Genomic DNA, 22,507 nt, shown 5'->3' on the forward strand with positions numbered 1-22,507 from the left:
AGCATGGAGGACTTGAAGAGGCGCCTGCCTTCTCTTTCTGCTGCACCTGCTCACTCCGGATCACCTCGTTGCCCCAGGCACGGGGCACACTGATCACTGCCCTCTTCCAAAGGGCCCTTCTCCCTGCCCTCGGGGTTCCAAGCCCAGGCTAAGTTCCCTAAGTTCCTGACACTTCCTTTGCACATCTTTACCTTCTGCAAAAGTGGATTCATTCAACATATTCTGTGCCATCTCCTAATATCTGTAGATCTGTGATGAAGCAATCTTAGAACCTCTACCCTCAGAATCATTGAATATATAGAGATATTCTGTGACAGTGTCTATTTTTATACATCTTCTAGTTAAATCTACTTTGAGACAGGAATCTCTTCTTTTTTTTTTAAATAAGCATGCATTTAAAATAGAGAAACTTGAAAACTAAATGTTAGTTGTGTGATATGTGCCCTTATTAAAACTTAAGTTATATTAGAGTACTAACAATGCATTACAAATATCAGTAGGTGGGTGGCTTTTCCTTTACTATATATTGTCTATTAGAAACCTCTGTACCTTTCCCTTTAAAAAGAGTCAATATTCATTTTGATTCCACACTGACAACTACAAATGGATGGCTAGCAGTTATCAAATAAATGTTGATGAAAAGCGGCTACTTAAACATTTCCAGCCCAACAAAGGCTTGGGGAAGGATGTATAATTTAGGTCTCAGGGCCTCAACTATAAATAAACAGCAACTGCTTTCTAACTCTACCTTCCTGTAGTTGGAGATTGTGCTGCAAACCTGACAAATGATTTCTGAAAGAGAATGATGAACCTTTATTACCAAGATACTCTTAACTTAATCCCAAACAAGAATCCTGGGTAATTTTACATACACTATCAAGATTGATGGCACAGTTGCCTGGCAGCTCACAAATGTTTGATTAGATCAGAAATGGCATTCAGGCGTGATGAAAGGTTCCACCGGGCTTCCCAGAAATTCTCAGCCCCGTGTCATGCACACCCTAACTCATCACCAGTCCCACAGGATGGGGGCGCTGCACCCCAGGGCTTGTGATTAGCGGCTGAAGCCCCACAGGCTTCTGAGAAACTGTTCTTCAAAAAATTGCTCAGGGGGACCCGCAGCCCTAGCCAGTGTCTGGACACCAAGGTGTTGCTGTTATCTTATCACAACGGATCAGTAAGCAGCGGTGACAACTCCCTAGATGCCTCTTCAGGTATTTGGTAATGGAGTTGGTAATACCGTTTCCCTTATAGGACTCTTTCCTCTTCTCTGACTTATGCACGGATGCCCCCCACCCCGCAGGTGGCATGGAAGTCACTTAATGGTGATGAAAGTGCTCTTCTAAATTTGTTTCTATCAGTGTGAAGGGGTTTTATCTTGTGTGAGCAAGACCGGCTTATTTACTAATGAGATTTCCCTGATGTGTCTCCTTCTCATTCTGATGATAGGCAGGCCGAGAAGCAGATGAGCCAAAAATCGGAACTTGTTATTAAACTGTCGTCACACGTGTTCATATAAAGATGTCACTCAGAGGCTGCTGTTGGTATAACTGAAAAGGGAATTCCCCAAGAAGCCAAGAGAGTAGTGGGCTTGGGACTAAAAGATCTTGTCACTGCTTAGCTGTCTAGCAGGAAAGGAAAGGAAAGGAAATCGAGTACTGGCTGAATTGAGTGTGAATCACTGAGGGGTCTTTGCCAGACATACATGGTTGATCTTCGAGTGGAGAAGGTGGTCTTTGCTTTCGGCTGCCCCTGCTATCCCGTGCCCTTCTACAAAGCCAGAGCCACTCAATGTGATTTATGTGCTGGCTCACCCCAAGCCTGGTGGCAAAAGAAAAAAGCCAGCTCTTGATGAGAGACTGGGGTTTTCTGAAATGTATGGCTTTCATCAGGATAGCCAAAGGTAGGTCTATACGGAATGAGGTCAATTGCAATTGCGTTCAGATTCCATGGAGGGAAAATGCATGCCGCCAGCTCCCTCATCGGTGCGGTTCTGAATCAACGTAAGTGCAGAATTTCTTTACGAAAATACCATTCCAACAATGCAAGAGTGCGATGTGATATCATTTTAGAAGGTCACAGTGGCAAAATATTACATTGGGTTTGGAAGAATTCCGCCTTCTGCTTTCCCAAGTGGCCTACTTTAATCTTTTCTCAGGATTGGTGGAACTGTGAAAGGCCAGTTTGTCGTGCTGTGTAAATGCCGGTATGAGAAAGATTCTCGAGTGGGGGTGGGGAGCCTGGGTGTGGAGGTGAGCTGGTTGGATTCTCTCGCCCCTTAGAGTGGACGGTAAATCACCTGACCACTCTTTGGTGGTTTTGGCAGCTGCCAAGTAAAATGGAAATCTAAGATAGATATCCAGAAAATTATGCAGAACGCCATCTCCACCTGAACTCTGCTAAGGAGCAAAGCCAAAATGATATTTGGCTTGAGTTAGCAGGGCAAGCATCTCAATTCTTCAATTTGTCTTTAGAGGCACTTTGCTTCCCTTCTTTCCACACATGAGATGCAAGGGGTCAGAGAAGCCTCTTGAAATTCTTTAGAGGAATATGCCAGGCACTAAACAAAGGGTCGTTAGGAATAAGAATTCTGTGGAAGAAGACTTGGATGACATGAACTTCTTTCCATTAGACTTGAGCCACACAATCGATTTCAAAAGAAAGAGCTGAATCCGAGGAAATAACTGGCTATCTGGGGAGTGGGCACGGTGCGTGGGCTGGGGAAGCAACAAACCAGTTACTATTTAAGTAAGTCCAGGTCATGTCCAGTGTTCAGATTCTGAACTAACGGGGCTTGTCCAGGACAGTCAAGCACCAGCTGTGGCCAGAACTCACCTCTATCCCATGCCCACTCCTCTCCACACCCCTCCCCACACCCCTCCCCACCGTTGTGTCCCTTGACTATATTTGACCATTTGGTTCTCACACTAATTCAAAAGTGACCACAGACCCTGACGCTGAAGCTCCCCCCAAACAAACAACTAAAACGCAAGCCTGTTTTGTAGCACTCTCCTGAAGGTCTGACATCTTGAGACCCCGACCCTCAGACTGACCGTGACTCCCAAAGGTTCCAGACCACAGTCACGGTGAGCCCACCCAAACCATGTGCAGAGCGTGGTTGTCCACTAAGCACTGTGCTTGGGCACAACGTTAAACAAAGCTTGCGGGGGCAGAAAAATGGCAGGATTTGGGTGGGGACAGAAACGCACTCCCCTCTCAATCAAATGTCCCTAATGTTTTTCTAATGGTGACCTGACCCCTGGTTACCTTTCTCCACCCTCTTCTGCACCCCCCCTCCCCATCAGCCTATAATTAGTTGATGCAACAGGGCTGTGATGCACATAAATAATCATAAGATGCCAGATAAACTGTATTGGTTTTAAATTAGAGCCGTGCCTACCGTGTTTCCCTACGAACACCAGCCTATTATTTTTAATTATGGCTTGCAAAGCAAAGTGATTTCTTGCCCTCTTTACAGCATCCCTGACAGTATTCTGTCAGCCTGAATGATATGGGGCCTCCTCGGCACACACATCCCTAGCCACAGCGCCGACCATTACTCAAAAGGTGAATTGAAAGTGATCAATTGCACTCATTGCAACTTGCATGTTGCAGTGGACTGGGAGGAGGTGTGCCCCCTAAGTCCCTGCCCCAGTGCAAATATGGGATGAATTGACCTTTAAAAAAAGGGTTTCCTAGGATCTGGATGAATAAATGTGTTATGTGTCTGCATGAGGCATGTATGTATGGTGGGGAATATGTTCATGTGTGTATGTATACATGTGTGGTGAGGAACAAGGGTATATGGGTGTTAAACATTTCAACGTAGTGTTGCAAACCCTCCCCCTGAACACAGCACTTCAGCACCACAGGCAAAGCCTAAAGGAAAGATGGGGCACCAGTCCTGCTCGGGTTTTCTACTAATGGGCCGTTAGTAAAGTAGTTGATTTAGTTCAGACAGAAGGTTCTAGAAGCATCTTGGTGTCCAAATGCATTATGCACGGAGAACTCAAGGGGCTAGATGAGTTCCTTCTTGCCATCTTTCCCTCTTTGCTGGGGAGAGACATCTGATGTGGTCGCTTGATGCGTGTATTTATTTTCGAAGCCTCTCCCTGTACGAGGTGTGAAGAGCCACGTCAGCTCGAGGAGCAGGGTTTAGCTTCCGAGATGGGGTGAGGTGGGCATTCTAGACACCAGGGGGCTTAGGAGCCCGCTTTTCCAGGGTGACCCTCCGTTTTACCGCCTGCGCGCTGCAGCTGGCCCCCTTTGCCACGGCGCTGAGAGATCCACTTGCATCCAGGCCGAGCAGGAAGGAAGAGGCTTGCTAATTCCCAGTCAAAAGAAAGTCATCTCATCACCTCTTTTCTTAAAAAAAAATTAAAAACAAGTTTTTTTGTCTTTTCCCTTTGATTTCCAGCAACAAGGAGCTGCCACCACCGTCTACTGTGCTGCTGCTCCCGAGCTGGAGGGCCTGGGAGGGATGTATTTCAACAACTGCTGCCGCTGCCTGCCCTCGGAGGAAGCCCAGAGCGAAGAGACCGCCCGGGCCCTGTGGGCGCTCAGCGAGAGGCTGATCCAGGAAGCGCTCGGGGAAGGCCAGGCCGGCTGAACGCGAGCCCAGGCAGACCTGGGCACGCACCGCCCCCCATCCCCCCCCCCCCCCACCATGTGCGTGCCCTGCGCCACTGCCAACGCAGGACACTTTCCAACTTACTCTCCCAGGTGCCTTTCCATGTCCCTCCCACACAGGTCCGCCAGAGTAAAGGGAGTAAGAGTAGTCACTGCAGATGGGAAAACATTAAGTACCAATGGGAAGCAGGGAATTGATTCCAGGGGTGCTCCTGGGGCTGGCTTAGGCTTGGGTCCCTTTGCTCTCCTGGCGGTGGCCTGTGTGAAAGGGAACACTCCGTTGGTATGTGGGGTCCTTGTGTCCTTGTAGAAGCCCAAGCAATTCCCTCTCGTTGTCTAGAGTAGCCTGGTGCCCTCTGTCCCCCACTCCCCCTGCCCCGCCCCAATAGCCACCATCACAGCTGCAGCCACTACGGCCACACTGCAACCAGGAGCTTCCTCCTGTTTAGGAAAGAAAAGTGAGGGTGTATCCTTCTTTGCTGCATTGATCCAAGAGATCATTATTGTTTTGTTCATTCCGACCAAGTCTCAGTGGGCTTGGCAACTCCGGGGGAGGGACTGCTGAACCTTGTCCCCGTCAGCAAAGATGGAGGTGACACTGTGATGCTGAGAAATCAGTGGGATAGACAGAGGAAGGTACTAGTCCTTTGACTCCCTTGCCAAACTATACAAAAATTCTTTAGAGATTACAGCAAACAAATTTTGCCAAGCAACCCCTCGATACCTTGACCGACAGGGAAGGAAGGAAGCATTGTGTCCATGAGAATGTATAGGATCATTCTGGGGTGGGGGTGAAAAGTCAGTCCCTTCATTCTTCATTCACAATTGCAATAAGCATCCCGATGGTGGAGGGTCGCAGCTTCTTAGTGCGCCTGCCTCAGCCAGCGTCCTGCTGAAAATTCCTGTCACCCCTCCCTGCCTATGCTTAATAAAAGAACATGCTCAAATAGTATCACCTGACGTTTGTCATCTTTCTTTAAATGTTTCAGTTCCAGTTTGGGGGTGTTTTTTGTTGTTGCTGTTTTTTTGTTTTGTTTTTTGTTTTTGTTTTTTTTTTTAGAAAAGAAATCTAGAGGAAAAATAAAGCGCTTCTTGTCAATGCCAGGAAAACACCATTCTTGCTTCTTCTCTGAGTTTGTTTTGTTTTTGTGCTTTGTGGCTGTCTGTGGGCCGTGTTGTCTCACGCAATTAGCATGCCAGCGTCATATTTTCTGTTGAAGGGAAAAAAAAGAAAAAGAAACATGAGGATTGTTTAATTTCACCTAAAGAGGTTTTGTTATTACTTACAGTGGGTTATTCCGGTCCTCGGCGGTCTGCTCACCCTGCAATTACCAAGTTCCTGGTGATCAGAGAACATCTCCACGCATTAGAATGTGGGTGTTTTGGAGGCTCCTTCCCCCTCACCCCCTTTCCACTGGCACCTTGTTTTCCAGGCCATTCCAGGGGCGTGAGGAGGTCCCATTTGACCAGAGGAAGAGAATGCTTTTGCTAAAACACCAGGAAGGCTGGGGCAGGGTGTGTGTGTTGTTGTCTCTCCTCCTGATAGTGTCACCTGCAGTCCACAAGCATCATGACCCTCTCCGCCTCTGGCTCTGTGGGGTGTCCAGCCAAACACCATCGCCTCCCAGTGGTCCATAGCCCAGCTGCATTCTCTGGTCTGGCTATATTTCCCCTCACAAAGTCCTTATCGCCATAGCTCCTTTAATGTCAGGAACCAGATCATGTCACTTTTCTGGCACAAACGCTCCAGTTCTTTTGAGGTAAACTCTTTGCAAAAATGACCATCATAATTTTCCCATTCTCCACACTGTGACTGGTCATCCCCACACTCACACTGGCCTCGGCCACATGACTTGCCTTGGCCAATTGGAAAAGTGCTTGTGCGTTGGAGATTGCCCTTTCCTGATGCTCTGTAGAACCTGGCAACCACCAGCTTGACTGTCGGATGACGAGAGACACCTGGTCGCTGCCTTAACTGACATCAAGCTAACCGTTAGACATGCAAGTGAGGCCATCCCAGACTTCAGCCCCAGCTGGACCAACCCAGATGAGGAGAAACTCCTCCATCAGCCTACAGAATGGTGAAAAATAAAAGTTTATTATGGGAAGCCACAGAGTTTCAGGATTACTTGTTACATAGCAAATGCTAACTGATACAACTTCTCTTTTCACTGAGTAAAGTCCAAATTGTTTACCACATGGCCCAGGACTTCTTTCATGATCTGGCCATCATCTTGCTGTCTGATCTCATAGTCTAACCCTTTCTCTTCATCTGCTACATGTAGCCACTCCAGACTCTTTGCGTTGTTGAAATGTGCCAGTTCCCTCCCTAGACAAGGAAATTTGTACCTGCTGTTCCCTCTGCTGAAATGCTTTCCTTCCAGGGGCTTGCACGTCTTCCTCTCACAGCACATTCTGGTCTCTGCTCCAATGGTCCCCCTTTCTGAGGCAGTGACCACCGTCATGGCGGCGCCCATGTGCCCTTACCCCTTATTTTTCTCCACAACACTTCATACTATTGGACACATTATGTCTCTACCTACAATATTGGCTGTTCTCTCCCTCCACCGCCTATAATCTAAGCACCGCTAACCTGATTTGTCTATGTTGTTCACAACTGTGGCCTCAGTGCCTTGAACTGCTCCTGTCACGTGGAAGGTGCTTAACAATAACCATGGAAGGAAAGGATGATTCTTAGTGGCCAGGCATTATTATGTTCATGAAAATAACCCCCATCATCGTGGGGATGATTGTGAGCCACATACTATGCCAAGCAGGCTGCAGTTTACATCTGAGTTCTAGTGTGACCATGACCCTACCAGGCAGCCCCCCTCTCCCTGTCTTACGGGTGAAGAAACGGAGGCTAAGATGTTATACCAGTTGCCCTTGTCCGTAGAGCTCATAAGCAGCAGAGCTGTGATTCACACTTGGGTTGGTTTGACCTCAAAGTCATGCCTCTTCCCTGCACCACTCTTGAATCTGTTAGACATGTCCTTCCCAAAGAAAGGAGCGTCATCTCGAGGTCTCAGGTGGAACAGAGAAGTGGCCTTGAGGGTCTGACTCAAGCTAAGCTTTAGGCATCTGGTGAAGGTGAAAGTTAAGCCATGGTGGAGAAGATGGAGTATCATCAACCAAAGTGATGACCAGAACATCAGAGACCCAGAGAAGAACCTTTGGGCTGCCTGTCTCCTCGTGCTGCTCAAGTGCATGCCGACTGGTTCCCCCGTGGGCCCTGTACCAGGCAGGCATTGTGAGCTTTGGAAGGAACTTGACAAGGGAGGCTGAGAAATGTCCTAAATCAAGAAGCGCCCTGAGTTAGACTGAGCCTTCAGACAAGCAGTCATTCAACAAAATGCACTAACTGCTACATGGTGGAAATTCAAAGTTTAGGGTGACCTCTCCCACAATGCCTGCTATGAAGGAACACACACCTCGTATCTGTAGGCATCTTCGCAGTGTGCAAGGTCCTAATCGACTTTACCAGAAGTCCCCCAGGGCACTTGAAGATAAACCGAAGCCCCAGAAAAACACCCAGCCCTCCTCTTGCCCACTATGCCCTGAGTCCACTCATCAGACATGCCCGTCTCTGCGGGCCATTTCTCTTACCAGACACATTAATCATACTTCTAATTTCATGCGAATTCCTGGACAGGTGAACAAGTAGGTGGCATATGGCCTCACTCCTTATTTGGTTTATCCTAAGCCCAAGGCTACTCCCCCCCAATCTATTATGATATGTGTGTGTGCATGCATAGATACATATGTAATATTATGCAATATATACTTTAATCACATAGTAATAATCTTACTCTACCATCATCACTACTACTAATTGCACACACTGTTTACTGAGCATCTACTACATGCCTTTGACCTTTGACAGGTACTACTTGACCTTTGCTGGTCAAGGCAAATCATATCCATCTTATTTTATACTTGGATGCTGAAACTGCAGTTTGCAAATGCCCTTAAGTAACAGAGTCAGTATTTGAATCCAGGGCATGGCCTTCGAGCCCATGTGCCTTCCACTGTATCGCACAGTTTAACGGGTGGCCTACAGACCAGGAGAATGTGCACGTTAAATGTATGCACTGGGTGAATCATTCACAAGGGAAGGCTATTCGGCTTCCCCTCTAAGCCTGGGAGCAGCCGATTCTCATCCTGGTGTCCAATGCCTAGCGTGACCTTTACAAACTATTTCTGCATTTGCCAGTGTGGCTTCAGCTCCACACACTGTGCTGGTTGTAACGAGGTCTGCAGGTAACCCTGGCTTCCGCTTCTCATGGACTCAGCATCCAAGTCCTCCGCCATTGCCCCAGGGCCACAGAACCGCCCAGTGAGGAAGAGTGAGCCAGCTTCTCCACAGCCTTTTCCTTTCAAGTGGGGTGCGTGCGCTCTCTCTCTCTCTCTCTCTCTCCCCCCGAAGTTCCTCTAAACCCAAGGGGCAGCCAGTTTCCACTCTCATGGCTGATGAAGGGAGGCCTTCCTGCAACTTATCAATAGGAAATAAGAAATTAAAGCATCCCCGGCAATGACTGAAGCTGTGGCTTGTGGTTTTGCTCTTTAAAATGGGGTCATGGGTGGCTTTGTTTTGAACCTCAGTGTCGGAGGCCTGGTGGCCTCTGTGAAGGTCAGCACCCGGCCAGGAAGCCTTGATTTGCAAAATGCCTCCCCGTCCTGGTCAGCAGTTGGCACCAGTTTTGGAAGTTTACCCTTAAGAAAGCATCTAAAAAAGCAATACTTGCCTCGTGTGTGAAGTCTTGGTGCCTTTCACCGGTCAACCAGACTAGTCTGAATTTTATGACAGTAAGTAATGTAACAACACATCACCCACATGATCACTGAACAGACTACTCTGAATTATGTTTACTGATGAGATGATGTACTATTGATAGAGGCAATTTTGTAAAAGAAAAAGAAAGGTTCCACTATTCTAACACACATATTTTCACTTTTGTTTCTTACCTTTCAAGTCTTCATACTATTTATAGATCTTCTTGCTAGCGGGTCCCTGTTTGGAAACCCCTGCTATTGGACCCTTTAGGTTCTTTCTAGTGTTTGCTGTTAGAACTAATGGCTCAGAATCTCTATGTGTGCAGCTTTTTCCTTTTGTTAATTTACGTCCTCAGTATGCGTTTCTGGGGCTGCAACTCGGGGGTCTCGCTGCATGTTGCCATGTGCAGTCTGGAAGGACCCCGGACAGCAGAACATACACATTTCTGCTTTTTCACAACCTTATCAGTGTTGGGTATTGCTGTTTCATTTTTTGATGTATTTTAACTTCATATTGTCACAATCTGTAACTATTTATGTAAAATACTGCCAAGCAGCCAGTCCCTAAAGTTTAAGCATTTTTGTCTTTCGTTTTCCCACTGGACCAAGTTCGCAGTGTTAATTCGAGTGGCACTTCCAGGTGAGTCTGCATTTGGTTTGGGTAGAACAAAAAGTCAGTTCAGCCGAGACACTACATGTCTACCACACTATTCAATCAGGGGATGCCCTGCCTTTTGTTTCTCGTCAATCGCCAATTGTAACAGGACACGGACCCCATCTGAATGCTTTGCCAAGACCAGAACCAACACCCGAGCCTCTTTGGTTCACTCTGGCTGATGCCTTCAGCCCACTGGTCCCAGTGCTGTCTGCTCGGGGGAAATGTGCCACACCACTCAGAAAGGTTGTCTTGAGTCTAAGCTGATCTGTACACAAGGCCATGCCCTCCGGCATCTTCGCTGTGAGAGAATAAGAGCCTCTTTTAATTTTTGAAGTGGAGATACGCAAATAGAGGCTCTCCGTCACTCCTGCAGATCCGAGAGGCGGCCTGTCCTCCTCCGGCTGTCCCGATGGTGTGCGGTACTCACGAGGGCTTGTCCTTTCACTTGGGAATCACGACAGTTTCTCTCGTCTGATGCTGGGCACCCCAGATGAGGAAACTCACTGTTCTCAAGTGCCATCTCCTGAGCGCACAGATGCTGAACGGAAACGCTGGTTTTGTTCATTTACATCTCAGGGCTTTTGAGTTAATCGGCACTGTCCTCTTTTCAGAGACAAAAAGATACTAGAGTCGGGGGCCACCACTTCCTCTGTGACGTCCTGTAATTCCACCTCTCTGAGACCGTGGGTCCGCAAACCACTCCACGTTGGTGGTTTCTCTTACCCCTCCAACTTTCTCTCTCCCCCGTTCTATTTCCTATAGACAGACTCACTGGGACCCCCCTAAGCTGAACCCAAGTGGATTCTATTAGTAATCTGCCCAAATATGGTCTTATTCCTTCCCCATGTCCTTTAAATAGGACTGGTGAGACTGGCTCAGGGAGGGAAACAAAAAGTGTCCGATTACTGCATTTACATACCATCGATCCAGAGATAACTGCTGAAGAATTTTCGTGAAACAAAATTGGTCAGGTTTTTATCAGTAAGTTAAAATGAGCGCTCAGCATTTTAACCTGGGAGAAAAAATCAGAAAAACAAATGTGGCCACACCCTCATTCCTCAAAGACAACCACTGTCAATATTCTGGTATATTTTCTTTCCTTTTTCAAAATGTGTTTTAACATTTGCTTGTATCTTTTAAGTTTTAGTTTTCTATAATTGTGATTATACTCCATACGCAATTTTACATATTTCAAACTAAATAAACCTTCCATAAATCTTTTAATGCTTTTATGAGGCCCCTATGTTCAGTGAACAGGGATACCATAGTTACTTAATCGTTTCATTGTTATTGGAGAGTTAAGGCCCCCCCACTATATTTCATTAATATAAATAATGCTTCAGTAAGTATACTTGCACCAGGTTTGGGGAGATGGTTTGATGATTTTCTTACACCGCAAAGGAGATGGAAAATTTTCAAGTCTCCAGGTACCTACTGGCAAGAAACCTTTTCTGGGCTGCCCACGTGACTGGTTTTGATCTCTGACTAGAGTTTTCTTTGACGAAACTGTGTGCGCTCTCGCCCCGGCGGATGTGCAGCGGGCAGCTCCTTTCTCCCCAGGACCCCGCCTGTCTGGTGCGCGGAGGCGCTCGTCTCACTCCGGGCGGGCGGGCCATCCAAGTCCCCGCGGAGGGAATGCTCTTTCCCTCTGCAACCAGGACAAGGGAGGGCCGGAGTTTTGTGTCAGCAAAATTAAAAAAAAAAAGGGCTGAATGTGGAAGAATCAAGCTAAATTTGGGGTCAGCCGGGTTTTGCCAGGTTTTTGATAGTGTTAATTGTTCTGCTGCTGAAGAACCTACTGAGGAAGTTTGAAGACGTTCTTGGCCCTGCTGGTGAATGCGCAGAGTCCTCGGCCTGTTTCTCTGAGACGGGGCTCGCCCTTAGCCGTGGTCCTGGGGAATTTCACCTGGTGTGGCTGAGGCGGGACGGGCATTATGACAGAGCACCTGTCCTCGCTCTTACGAGTGGTTGCTTTCAAACCCACTTTAGGGAGAGAGGCCGAGCAGAACTTCTTAATGGCTTAGGGAAAATTTCAGATTACCTTGTTTCCTGAACAAGATTCCAGAATCGTCTAGAAGCCTGCATAAATCTCCCTAAATATTCCCAAAGCCTTCACAGCTTCAACGCTCTCAGAACATAGAAGCAACAGACACTGATAACAAAATAAACCCACACACATATATAAGATATATAGATATATGTACAGGAGTGGGCAAAAGCAGGTTAATAGTTGTGACTGTAAGAAACAGAGTTAATTCTTACATTATTATGTACAATGACACTTATAGTATTATTTATTTGTATTATAACTGTAAAACCTACTTTTGCCCACCCCTGTATATAAAGATACGAACATATAGATATACGTATATGTACATCACATTCCATATATTTAATTGCAATGTAAAAAAAGGTATTATTGGCAGTAATGAGTACTGTTTAAAATACAATCACAATGAGCAATATTAATAAAACATACTGGACTCGTTGACCCAGAAATTCAAGTTCTCCGTGTTGCTCTAACCCCAGCCTGGGCAGCTGATAAGAGTGTGTGCGTGTAAAGGCTTCAGGAGCTTTGGGATTCAAAAGCTGCATGGACGTACTAATGACTCTGAGGGGTCTCGTTATGAACACAAAATAAACTCGTCGTGTTTGGCCCCAGACCCTTTACACAGAAGCCACTTTGTTTTAAAGATACCTGTTTGTTAGCAGAAGCAACGGTGCTCTCTAGGACATAGACAATGCTTTTTTAAAGCAATAATTAATGATGATGATGATGATGAATAACTGAGATCGATTTCAATACCCAGCAGTTGGGAGCAGGGCTCTCCAACTATCATGAACTGGTGTTGTGAAAGCAATTTAATTGATTGAAATGATTTTTTAAAAGATTTTATTTAGTTAGTTTTTAGAAAGGGGAAGGGAGGGAGAAAGAGAGGAGAGAAACATCAATGTGTGGTTGCCTCTTGCATGCCCCCTGCCAGGGACCTGGCCCACAACCCAGGCATGTGCTCTGACTGGGAATCAAACCTGCAACCCTTCAGTTTGCAGGCCGGTGCTCAATCCACTGAGCCACACCAGCCAGGGATGAAATGATGTTTTTAACATATTAAGGACAAAATGTAGGTTATAAAGGAGTCTGTAGGGTATGATTCCATTGTTGTTAAACCAATATATAATTCTGTTTAAGAGAGAAGACTGATCGGTGTTGGTAATAGTCATCTCTGGGAAGAGGAAACTTGGGTGACATTTCTTCTTTGTGCCTACCTACACTTCCCACATTGTCCACACTGAAAGTACACCCTGATGCAAGTTATAAAGCAGGCTAATGATGGTAAAACACACCCACAGCCTCTCTAAGCATGATAGCACTGCCATGGGCTGACTCCAGTTCAGGAATGATCCTCCAGAAGGTTCTCTGGGGCTCACATGTTCACACAAATGAAATGGCTTTCACATTTCACAGAAGCGGGGTGGGGTTTTAGGCTGTGTCATACAAAGAGAAGCGCATTTGAAAAACAAGAGCAGGTAGGTGATTTAGGGTGACTTTATTTTTTAAATAACTGTGGGCTGTCCGAATTATACCTTTCAGTACTGTGTGTGACTAAACACCACTTGGGCCAGGACAGGGCTCAGCAAGAGGCTTTCCTCCACTGGAGTCTGACGTCGGCCAAGGTTGAGTAGGACCCCCCAAGTGCTCAGCTCCTCTGGGCCTCGGTGCATGCACGTGAGCCTCAAGCGTCCGTACCCAGCTGCTGCAGAACCTGGACTGCGGATGTACTCGGAGTCCCTTTCTACTTTTTGTTTTCTTGTTGCTTGCTACAAGTTTGATCAGGATGATGGGCTGACATACAGATCTGTTTGTCCATTTGACCTCTACTAATGTAAAGCTCAGAAAAACTTATTAGAAAAGTCAAGTTATATATCCCATGCTACTCTAAATAAATATACTCATCAAAAACCCTTGAAAGAAGTGCACAGACATAAAACTATCAGCAGTGTTACTGTAACTATGGGCTGGAGAGAAATGTAGACAGCTTCTTTCTTGGGATATGGATGGTCAGTTATTATTTTGGACTTCACATTTTTTTTTTAAGATTTTATTTATTTATTTATTTATTTTTTAGAGAGGGAAGGGAGGGAGGGGGGAGAGACAGAGAGAAACATCAATGTGCGGTTGCTGGGGGTTATGGCCTGCAACCCAGGAATGTACCCTGGCTGGGAATCGAACCTGGGACACTTTGGTTCCCAGCCCGCGCTCAATCCACTGAGCTACGCCAGCCAGGGCGACTTCACATTTTTTTCCTGAGCTTTGTGACATTCTATTTGGGAGGAAAGGATTCAAAGTATGCCGTCTAGAAATAATGGAGATACCAAACGGCGGGGCAGAATAACTAAGAAAAGTGTCCAAATCATTTACCCAGCAGCTCTCAGTCTAAATGGGAACAGGATCGGCATGGTCTCCTGATACCAGTTCCCTGAGCTCCATCAGTAAAGTTGAGGGGAAACAGCTTCACCAGGTCTTGCTCTGACTTTTAATTCCAGGACAGGATGATGCCCTGAGGATGCTCAAGGCTCGGAGAGCAAAGCCTCCCTAGTGGGCCAGAGTGCATCTCCGCAACTGCAACTTTTTCACAGACTGGTCCTGGGGATTCCAGAGACCTTGTCAGGCTCATGCCCTGTTCAGTGGTTGGCGGCTTTGGTCACTAACGTGTTGACAGAAACACAAGACTGCTGGGAAAGGTAAGAAGAAGGGGCACTCTACCCGCAGTCAGCATAGCTGACAATTCACACAGCGCTTCTGTGGTTCCACTTGGACTGCCGACTTATGAGGTCATTTGCCAGGGGAAGAGGGTAGAGGTGGTTGGAGGTCCTTCTTGGGGCTTCCACTGGGGTGTATTTTTATAGAAGTTGGAACAGGAGGATCATTTACATTGGCTCCAGGGAGAACGGTGCCCCCTGGAATTGTGCAAAGTGGACCTGGTTTCTCCTTCCAGCAACACAGTGCTAGACCTGGGATGGGGTGCAGCGGGTCACGCGGGGGTGGGGCAGGTGAGGGATGGAGAAGAACAAGAGCCTTCTGAGAGGAAGAACATAATGCAGCGGGAAGAGCCAGTCAGACACGTTGTAGTCCCCTCCTCACCCACCCAACTGGGTGATCCTGGGGCACTGCTTGCCCTCCTAGGGTGTCTTCTGCTAAAAGGGAGCATCAGCACCCAGCCGCGTGGGCTTGGAAGGCTAGGGGCTGTGTTCAGGACCTGATCCGTGGCAGCTCAGTAGCTGCAATTTAAATCTCTCCCTCTAGACTAGAGCGACACTCCGGCCCCCCTGTAAACACAGTTGGATGGAGCCAAGGCAGCAGCAATGCTGGTAACTCAGTTGTCAGGGGACGACTGTGCGGGGGCCCAACGCTCACCCAGGCGTTTTGCAGGCTGTCTCCTTGACAGTCTATGAAGAGCTGCCCAGGCCCTACGCCTGCAGGGAGAGCCCCCTTCCTGGTCTGTGGACTTCACTCTGCACTATGAGGGGGCTGGCTGCCCTGGCAGTAAGCATGGGAACCATAAAAGTGTCAGGAAATGATGAACAGCCCAAAGCCAGGGCCCACTGTTCTGAGCTGGGTGGTGAGGGGGGACTACTGGTACGCAGCATCCAGGCCGTTTGGTATCTCCACTCGTCTGGGGAGAGGGGGTGAGGACAAGGCAATGAGGCCCAGGGAACCAATTGGTTGCTTTGGCCCTGGGCTTGCTAGTCAAGCCATCCAGAGCAGTGGCCAGTGGGATGGCCGGGGCTCATCTCTAGGCAGGGATCTGATAAGGACGCCTTGGGTTAGGATGCCTTCTCTCCACTTTGAAGTGCAAGATGCTGGGCTTTGTCCTGACCTCGTGGTGAGACAGATCCTAAATTCACTCTCTCATAGGATGAGCTGATTTACATGGCTCTGAGCTCACGGCAGCCTGTGTGGGAATTTAACTCCATTTTATAGGCTTTTTGCAGGCAGTGTGAGATACACAGCCCTACTGTCTAATTAAAAGGGACTCATCAATTTACAGAATAGTAGCTTGTGGAAGAAAATTATAATAAAAACACTACACTGATGCCTCCATTCTGAAGAGGTAAACATCAATCATGCAGTGAGAGTATTAGCATTTAATCATATCCTTGCGGGGTGAACCTGTAGAGAAGTCTTTGCTTTGAGAAACATCCCTAGGTCTTAGACTATTCACTTTCTAGAATGGAAATTCATGGACACTGTTTGAGGAGCGGATACAGCAGGAGGTGATGACCAGGGAAGCTCTTTCTAACAGGCTGCCTTGGCCATGACTTCTGTCCTGTGGCCTGGCTCAGGTAGGCTGCCGTGGGTACCACGGGCAGTGATAGAAGGCATGCACAGGTGTGACCCACAGATGAACTGAGGAGGGAGGACTGTGGCTCAGAGTGTGGGCCATCCCCCTCCCAAGCACTGGCCCAGATGTCAGGGGCAGGAAAGCTTGCTCAGACTCTGTCCTCGCCCTGCTGGGTGGCCTTGAGCATACTGGGCAATCCTTTGTGTTACTATGTGTACAAGCAGACCATCGGTTTCAAAGGGGCTCCAGCCCTGGGGAACTGTGCCTACGATGGAATAGGCATGGGTTAAAACTTGCTTCTACAGCTGAGCAAACTTCAGCAAGAAATGATGCCTCTCTGCATCTGCAAAGTTGGCCTGGAAGTGTCCACTCCATGTGGTTGCTTTTAATGATTGAATAAATCAACTCAAGATTGACGAAATCAAATCACGCCTAGAAAAACAAAGGCTGGCAATGGCTACCAGTTTCCCTCCATGGACCGTCCTTTCTGGAACTAACATCCTGAGATTACACCCCAACTCTCCTGGACAAAACTGAACCCATTTAACAGCAAGACAGGTCCCTGAGGTCCCTGGTTACCTCTGCATTTGGGGCTGAAGTCAAGTACACACATCTCATTGACCCCGCCTCCCCTTAGTCACGGCCTTTTCTAATGCCATGGGGGAGGGCTGCGTTCTGTAACATTTCTTTGCCCCAAATTTACAATCATCACTTGTCTAAAACTGGCTGCAGTCTGTCAGGCTGGTCTGGTTCAAGTATCTATTTTAAAAATTACCCCAAAAAGCAAATTAAAATAAGAAACATTATGTTCTTCTGTGTAGTCACATTATTTGGCCTCCGGAAAAAAATGGGGAAAAATAGCTTCCAGGCAGAACTGCAAGGAGAGCCAAGGCACTGTTCCCACCTGGGCGCCGACCGGAGGGGCGGGCGGCTCGGCTGCAGAGGCCCCCGGGCTCGTTCTTTGCCAGGAGCCTCTCCCGGGACAGGATATTCAGGTCTCCAAAGCCCAGGGCTGTCGGCGGGCTATTTAATAACCTGGGTGAGGACGGTGGAGGGAGACGCCGCCATTTCGGTATCGTGACCTGGTTTCCAAGGTAAAACTGGACCGGAGTTCTTGCTGCATTTTATTTTTTCAAGCAAATATCAGATGTGCACCTGCCCCTGGAGTAAGTCCTGCAGGGGTGTAGTCTCCGTCCTGAAAGCTGACAGAAGTGGAATTTAAGTGACCTATGAAGTGGGGCAGAAGACAGCGGTCTCAGCACCAAGCACAGAGGGAAAATGCTTTGCCCATTCGATTCAAGTGTGATTCTTATCGATGTGTTATGGTCTGTCTAGTTATCAGGCATCGACCTGTCTATCTTTTTATCTGTTGGTTCACTCCAACCCATCCACAAAAGGAGTACTCATACTGCAAAAAGAAGAAAGCCGGGCCCTGACCGGGTGGTTCAGTTGGTTGGAGCATCCTCCCATGCACCAAAAGGTCGCAGGTTCAGTTCCCCTTAGGGCACCAACACGTAGGTTGTGGGTTCCATCCCCAGTGGATGTTTCTCTTTCACACAGATGTCTCTCTCTCCCCTCCCCTTTCCCTCTCTCTCTCTCCCCTCCCCCTCACTCCCTCTTCCTCTCTCTCTAAAATCAATAAGCATATCCTTGGGTGAGGATTAAAAAAGAAGAAGAAGAAAGCAGGAAAGTATAAAGGTGTTAAGATAGACAATGTACACATAAAAAAAAAGACTGACAGAAAATACACTGTGATCTATTAAAATGTCTGTGCCGGTGAGATACGACTCTGGGAAGATATGAGGATAGGCAGCATATTTCCTTCCTACCCTCACACTTACTTTAAACACTTCCATACTTTACAAACTTTGCACAAGAACATTTCCATGTTATTAACTCCACCTTTGGTGACATCTGTATAATATTCTAGAATTTGGATGTACCCCCAATTGACTTGACAATTTCCCTATTGTGTAAAGAAAGGGATTTAGAGGCAGGACACAGTCCAATATCCCCGTCCGCATCATGGAGAACTGAGAAGGCTCTTACACACATACTTAATCTGATGTTAAAAAGAGGTTTGGGGCTTGAGCCCTCCCTGCCTGGCAGCCCTGACACGCAAGCATAATGAGAGGTCTGGTTAAAGAACAGCCAAGTAAACAATCAAAATGTCCAGGTAAATGTGTGCATGGAATTATTTGTTTTTTATGACAACCTATGATCACACAGCTGAGTTTTCCTCCCAAACTGACCCTTGTATTGGATGGGATTAGGCATGGCAGGAGTCCCAGAAATAACACTCCAGGTCAATAACATTTGGGAAAGTGTTACCATAAAGACAGGCCATTCTTAATGAACAACTACCCTGGCAGCTTTTTCATGCTATGAAGAAGGATCTTTGCCTAAATAATGAGAAAGTCAATTTCTAAGTTAGGTCACTTATTCACTCAACAAACAATGGCTAAGCACCTCCTAACATCGATCCTCTTTAATAGTCTGAAATGCAATATTGTGTTAGCGCTAAAGCTCAGACTAGGGACTAGAAGCAGATCCATGAACTGACCATCCAGGACCCCTTGCTCAACTGCAGGGGGCAATATTACATTGAACTCTATGTAGCAGCCCCAGGCAATCTGTTTATGAAGATCCAAGGCAAATGTCTTCTCCCAAAACTTGCAACCAGGGCCATGTGAACCATGAAAGACATACAATGACGACTGCCTTGACGGGGTGAGCAGAGGTCCTACGGGATCAGAGAGGAGAGGGCCCAGCTCTGCCTTACTGGGAGGGGAGGGATGGCAATTAAATTGCCTATCGAAGGCAACACTGGCATTTGGAAGATGGCAGGCAACTAGATTCAAGAATAAGCATGCAGAGCAGAATAGGATAGCTGATTTTTGCCTTCACTCAATATTATAAGAAACTGACCAGAGAACTGTCCATCCTCCAAAGACCTTCCTGGGGAAGCAGCCTCTTCATTTTCAAGGCATTTGGGGTCTTCTCACCTTGTCCTTGGCTGGAGCAGCTCCTCCCTTTATACTTACATGCCACACATGGTATTTTCTGCAGGGGCGGAAAAGTGTCACAATTGTGTGATGCTTATTTGCAAGCCACCAAATATTGGTAGCTCAGCAGAGACCACACAATTTAATTTTACTTTTGCCCTCAGTCATATTTCAAACAAAGACCCCAGAGATATCTGGGAAATTAATTTATTAAAAAGCAATAGCTTGATAACACACACGATAGCAGAAGAAATGAATATGTTCAACATCATATAAAACAGTTGGCAATCACATAATAGAGTGTTCATTTTCAGTTTAGTAGCTTGTCTCATTATGTTTGGCAAATAGTTGTAAAATAGTGTATCATGCACGAACCAACACACGTTAATTACTTTTAGTGCATATTTATTTTTCAAATGCAATATGAGTCAGATTCATCTGTAAAAGCAACTCATTTTGCAAAATTCTACTTCGGGACCCTTTCAAAGAAATAACCATGAATTGTAGTTCTCAGGTCTGAAAATACGAACTAGGAATGTAAACATCTTTGTCCCAGCATAAAGCAGCCCTGCCTTAGATTGTCCACCAAAGGGCTAACTGATACTATCCCGCCCACCCCCAGATGTAGCCCCCACTCAGTGCCTAAGCCAGTCCTCACTGGGATAAGTAAGAAGTGATTCTGCCACTTGAGTTTCTCATGACTTTGACCACGTAAGTTGCTTTGCAAAGGGGTATGAGTAGACAGACCAGCAGTGGACTGAAATGCTCTTGCATTGCTAGATGGATGCTCCCTTTTACACTCCTGTCATTCACCACCAGGGAAATACTCCCGGGGGACCACCAGTCGAAGGAAAAAGAGAGCCACATAGAATAGACATGAACCCAATCCAAAGCCTAGAGCCAGACCCAGCCTGGATAAGATGACCCTCAGCCTATAGACAGATAACCGGAGTGATTATAATGACTGCTACTTTCAGCCACTACATTTTGGAGGTGTTTTTGTTAGGCAGCAAAAGCTAACTGATACATGTGGCATGTGCAAAATTTATTTTGCAATGCCCTGGGGGAATCCTCAAAGCTACTGGCAGTCAATTTACTCCTATTTCACTTGTTTTGGAAGAAGTTGGGCCCATGAGAATCTAAGGCCAAGAGAAAAGCCACACATGGTGTATAAAGAAAACAATTTTTTTTTCAAATGCAAGCCTCAGGTTAAAATCCACTGGGGCAGATGCTCTAACTGAGCCTTGAATTGAATTAAGCTGCTGCTCACTTGGGCAACTCTATGGATGTGCTCTAGGGTAAGTAATAGGGGTAGTTAACCTAGTTATTGATGGCTGATAATTCTCCACTGAAGTGCTGGGAGGAAGGCTATCTCTAAATACAGCTGACCAGGCAGGGTTGTCACAAATATTGAAAACAATGGAGAAAATATCTAGTGCCATAGATGCATAATAACTGGTGGTAGTCGCAATCATAGTCACGACCATTGTTATGGCTTGAACTGTTCACTGACCATGGAGTTCAGCAGCAGAAAGGAAGACAGGAAGCCCCCTCTCCCATCACTCACTGCCAGCGCATCCTCCCCGGAATCCAGGTGTCCTTCCATCCATCTCCCCAGGTTCTTCCCTTGGTTGTACCAGCACAACTCCACTGGAGGCCAGCCAGGGACTGAAACCCAGACACTTCCATACTAGCTGGACCTTGGCTGGTGGGGCCCTAAACTGGGCTTCCACAGGTAGGAGAAGACCTTCTTTCTTCCAAATTGAATTGCCTCCTGGAACCTCTCCCTGCCGTAGCTGGCATGTCCGACTGGCCCTCTTGATGCAGAGGAATGCTTGAACATCATTGAGTTCTGGGGAACCATCCCAGCTAATGTTTGTATTTTGGCACCAACTGCCCTCTACCTGGAGTTTCCTTTCCCTCCCTCTTCCTTCTCCAGGTCCACCAAAGTCCACATCCCCCCCAAGACTTACATCCTGGGAAAGCCTTCTGGTTGACTCAGTGGGAAAGTCAAACATTCTTGCTCCTTAGTTCCACTGAATCCTGCACAGGCTGCTCTAGTATGAAGCCACTGTGCTGGACTTTTTTTGTTAGTTTAGTCCCATTGGTTGCCTTCGTCCATGGAGAACACTGGGGAACGTGAACCTCATCTCACTGCCCTCTGGGCTCCCAGCCCCTATGCAGCATTGAGGCATAGAAGGTGCTCAGGTGATGTTTTGAATAAATGAATGAATGGTTTTGCTGAGGCCAGCCTCCGAGACCAGGAGAGAGGCCTCTGTCCCCATCTTGCCATCAAGGCTCTCCTGGGCCCCTCACCTCGTCTCCTGCCCCTGTTGTCTGGATCCCTAGGACTCCCCATTGGAGACACGGCAGCAGATCTTAGCTCCTTATTAGAAGTTAAAAAAAAATACACACCATCTCCAATGATTCCAAAGCCTCGAGGGACAACCTATGTAAGGTTTACACTGACAGGGAGCAGCGAGGACATTTCTAATTAAATTCTTTAGTGCTTCCACTTGACCTCATTTTAACTATGCCATAAATCTTCTTAAAAAATCCCTCCAAATCCAAAATTTTAAATAACGCTTATGATTTGGTTGAAAACAGGGACTCTCCTTATTAATCCAACAGTGGAACACACTTTGGTGGCCGGGGCATATTTTAAAATAGGGTCAGGGAAAGGCCACTGACCATTTCAATTAAAATGTTTTCAGGAATTCTGAATAATAAACGGATCTTACCTGTAGTTACAGATGAAATAATAATTAAAAAACCCTCATAATCCTGTGTGTAATGTTATGGCACACCGTTGGTGTCCATGTACCAAGACAAATACCTCGGTGAGACAGGGAGCCGTGGAAACAATTAAAGTATAAATCCCAGGAACCCATTAACACCCAGGCTCTATTAGCTGACTCTGTCTCTGGTCACATTAAAGTCCCACAGAGTTTGCTGGCGGCTTGGGAGGGAATGGTGCTCGTCCCACTTAAAGGAAAATGTAATTCCACTCTGTAAATCTCTGCTGTAATTGGTTAATAAGCATTCACTTTGGCAAAAGAACCGCTGGGGATGATTGGTTGGAGGAGTTTCTCCCCTTA

General features: G+C 46.8%; 2 protein-coding genes across 2 annotated transcripts in view; one reads left to right on the forward strand and one right to left on the reverse strand.

Annotated features, from left to right (window-relative positions):
• Window positions 1-5,581, forward strand: part of WWOX (WW domain containing oxidoreductase) — an 899,405-nt gene extending 893,824 nt beyond the window's left edge. The window contains exon 9 of the mRNA XM_028534727.2: window positions 4,418-5,581. Coding sequence (XP_028390528.1) covers window positions 4,418-4,609 — 192 coding nt within the window. The 3' untranslated portion in view covers window positions 4,610-5,581. The remainder of the gene's footprint in view (window positions 1-4,417) is intronic.
• Window positions 5,582-5,707: 126 nt separating this feature from the next.
• Window positions 5,708-22,507, reverse strand: part of MAF (MAF bZIP transcription factor) — a 329,202-nt gene continuing 312,402 nt past the window's right edge. The window contains exon 3 of the mRNA XM_036012924.1: window positions 5,708-5,840. The gene's annotated coding sequence lies outside the window, so the exon portion shown is untranslated. The remainder of the gene's footprint in view (window positions 5,841-22,507) is intronic.

The sequence above is a fragment of the Phyllostomus discolor genome, chromosome 12 (genome assembly GCF_004126475.2).
Source record: "Phyllostomus discolor isolate MPI-MPIP mPhyDis1 chromosome 12, mPhyDis1.pri.v3, whole genome shotgun sequence".
Taxonomy (NCBI): Eukaryota; Metazoa; Chordata; class Mammalia; order Chiroptera; family Phyllostomidae; genus Phyllostomus; species Phyllostomus discolor.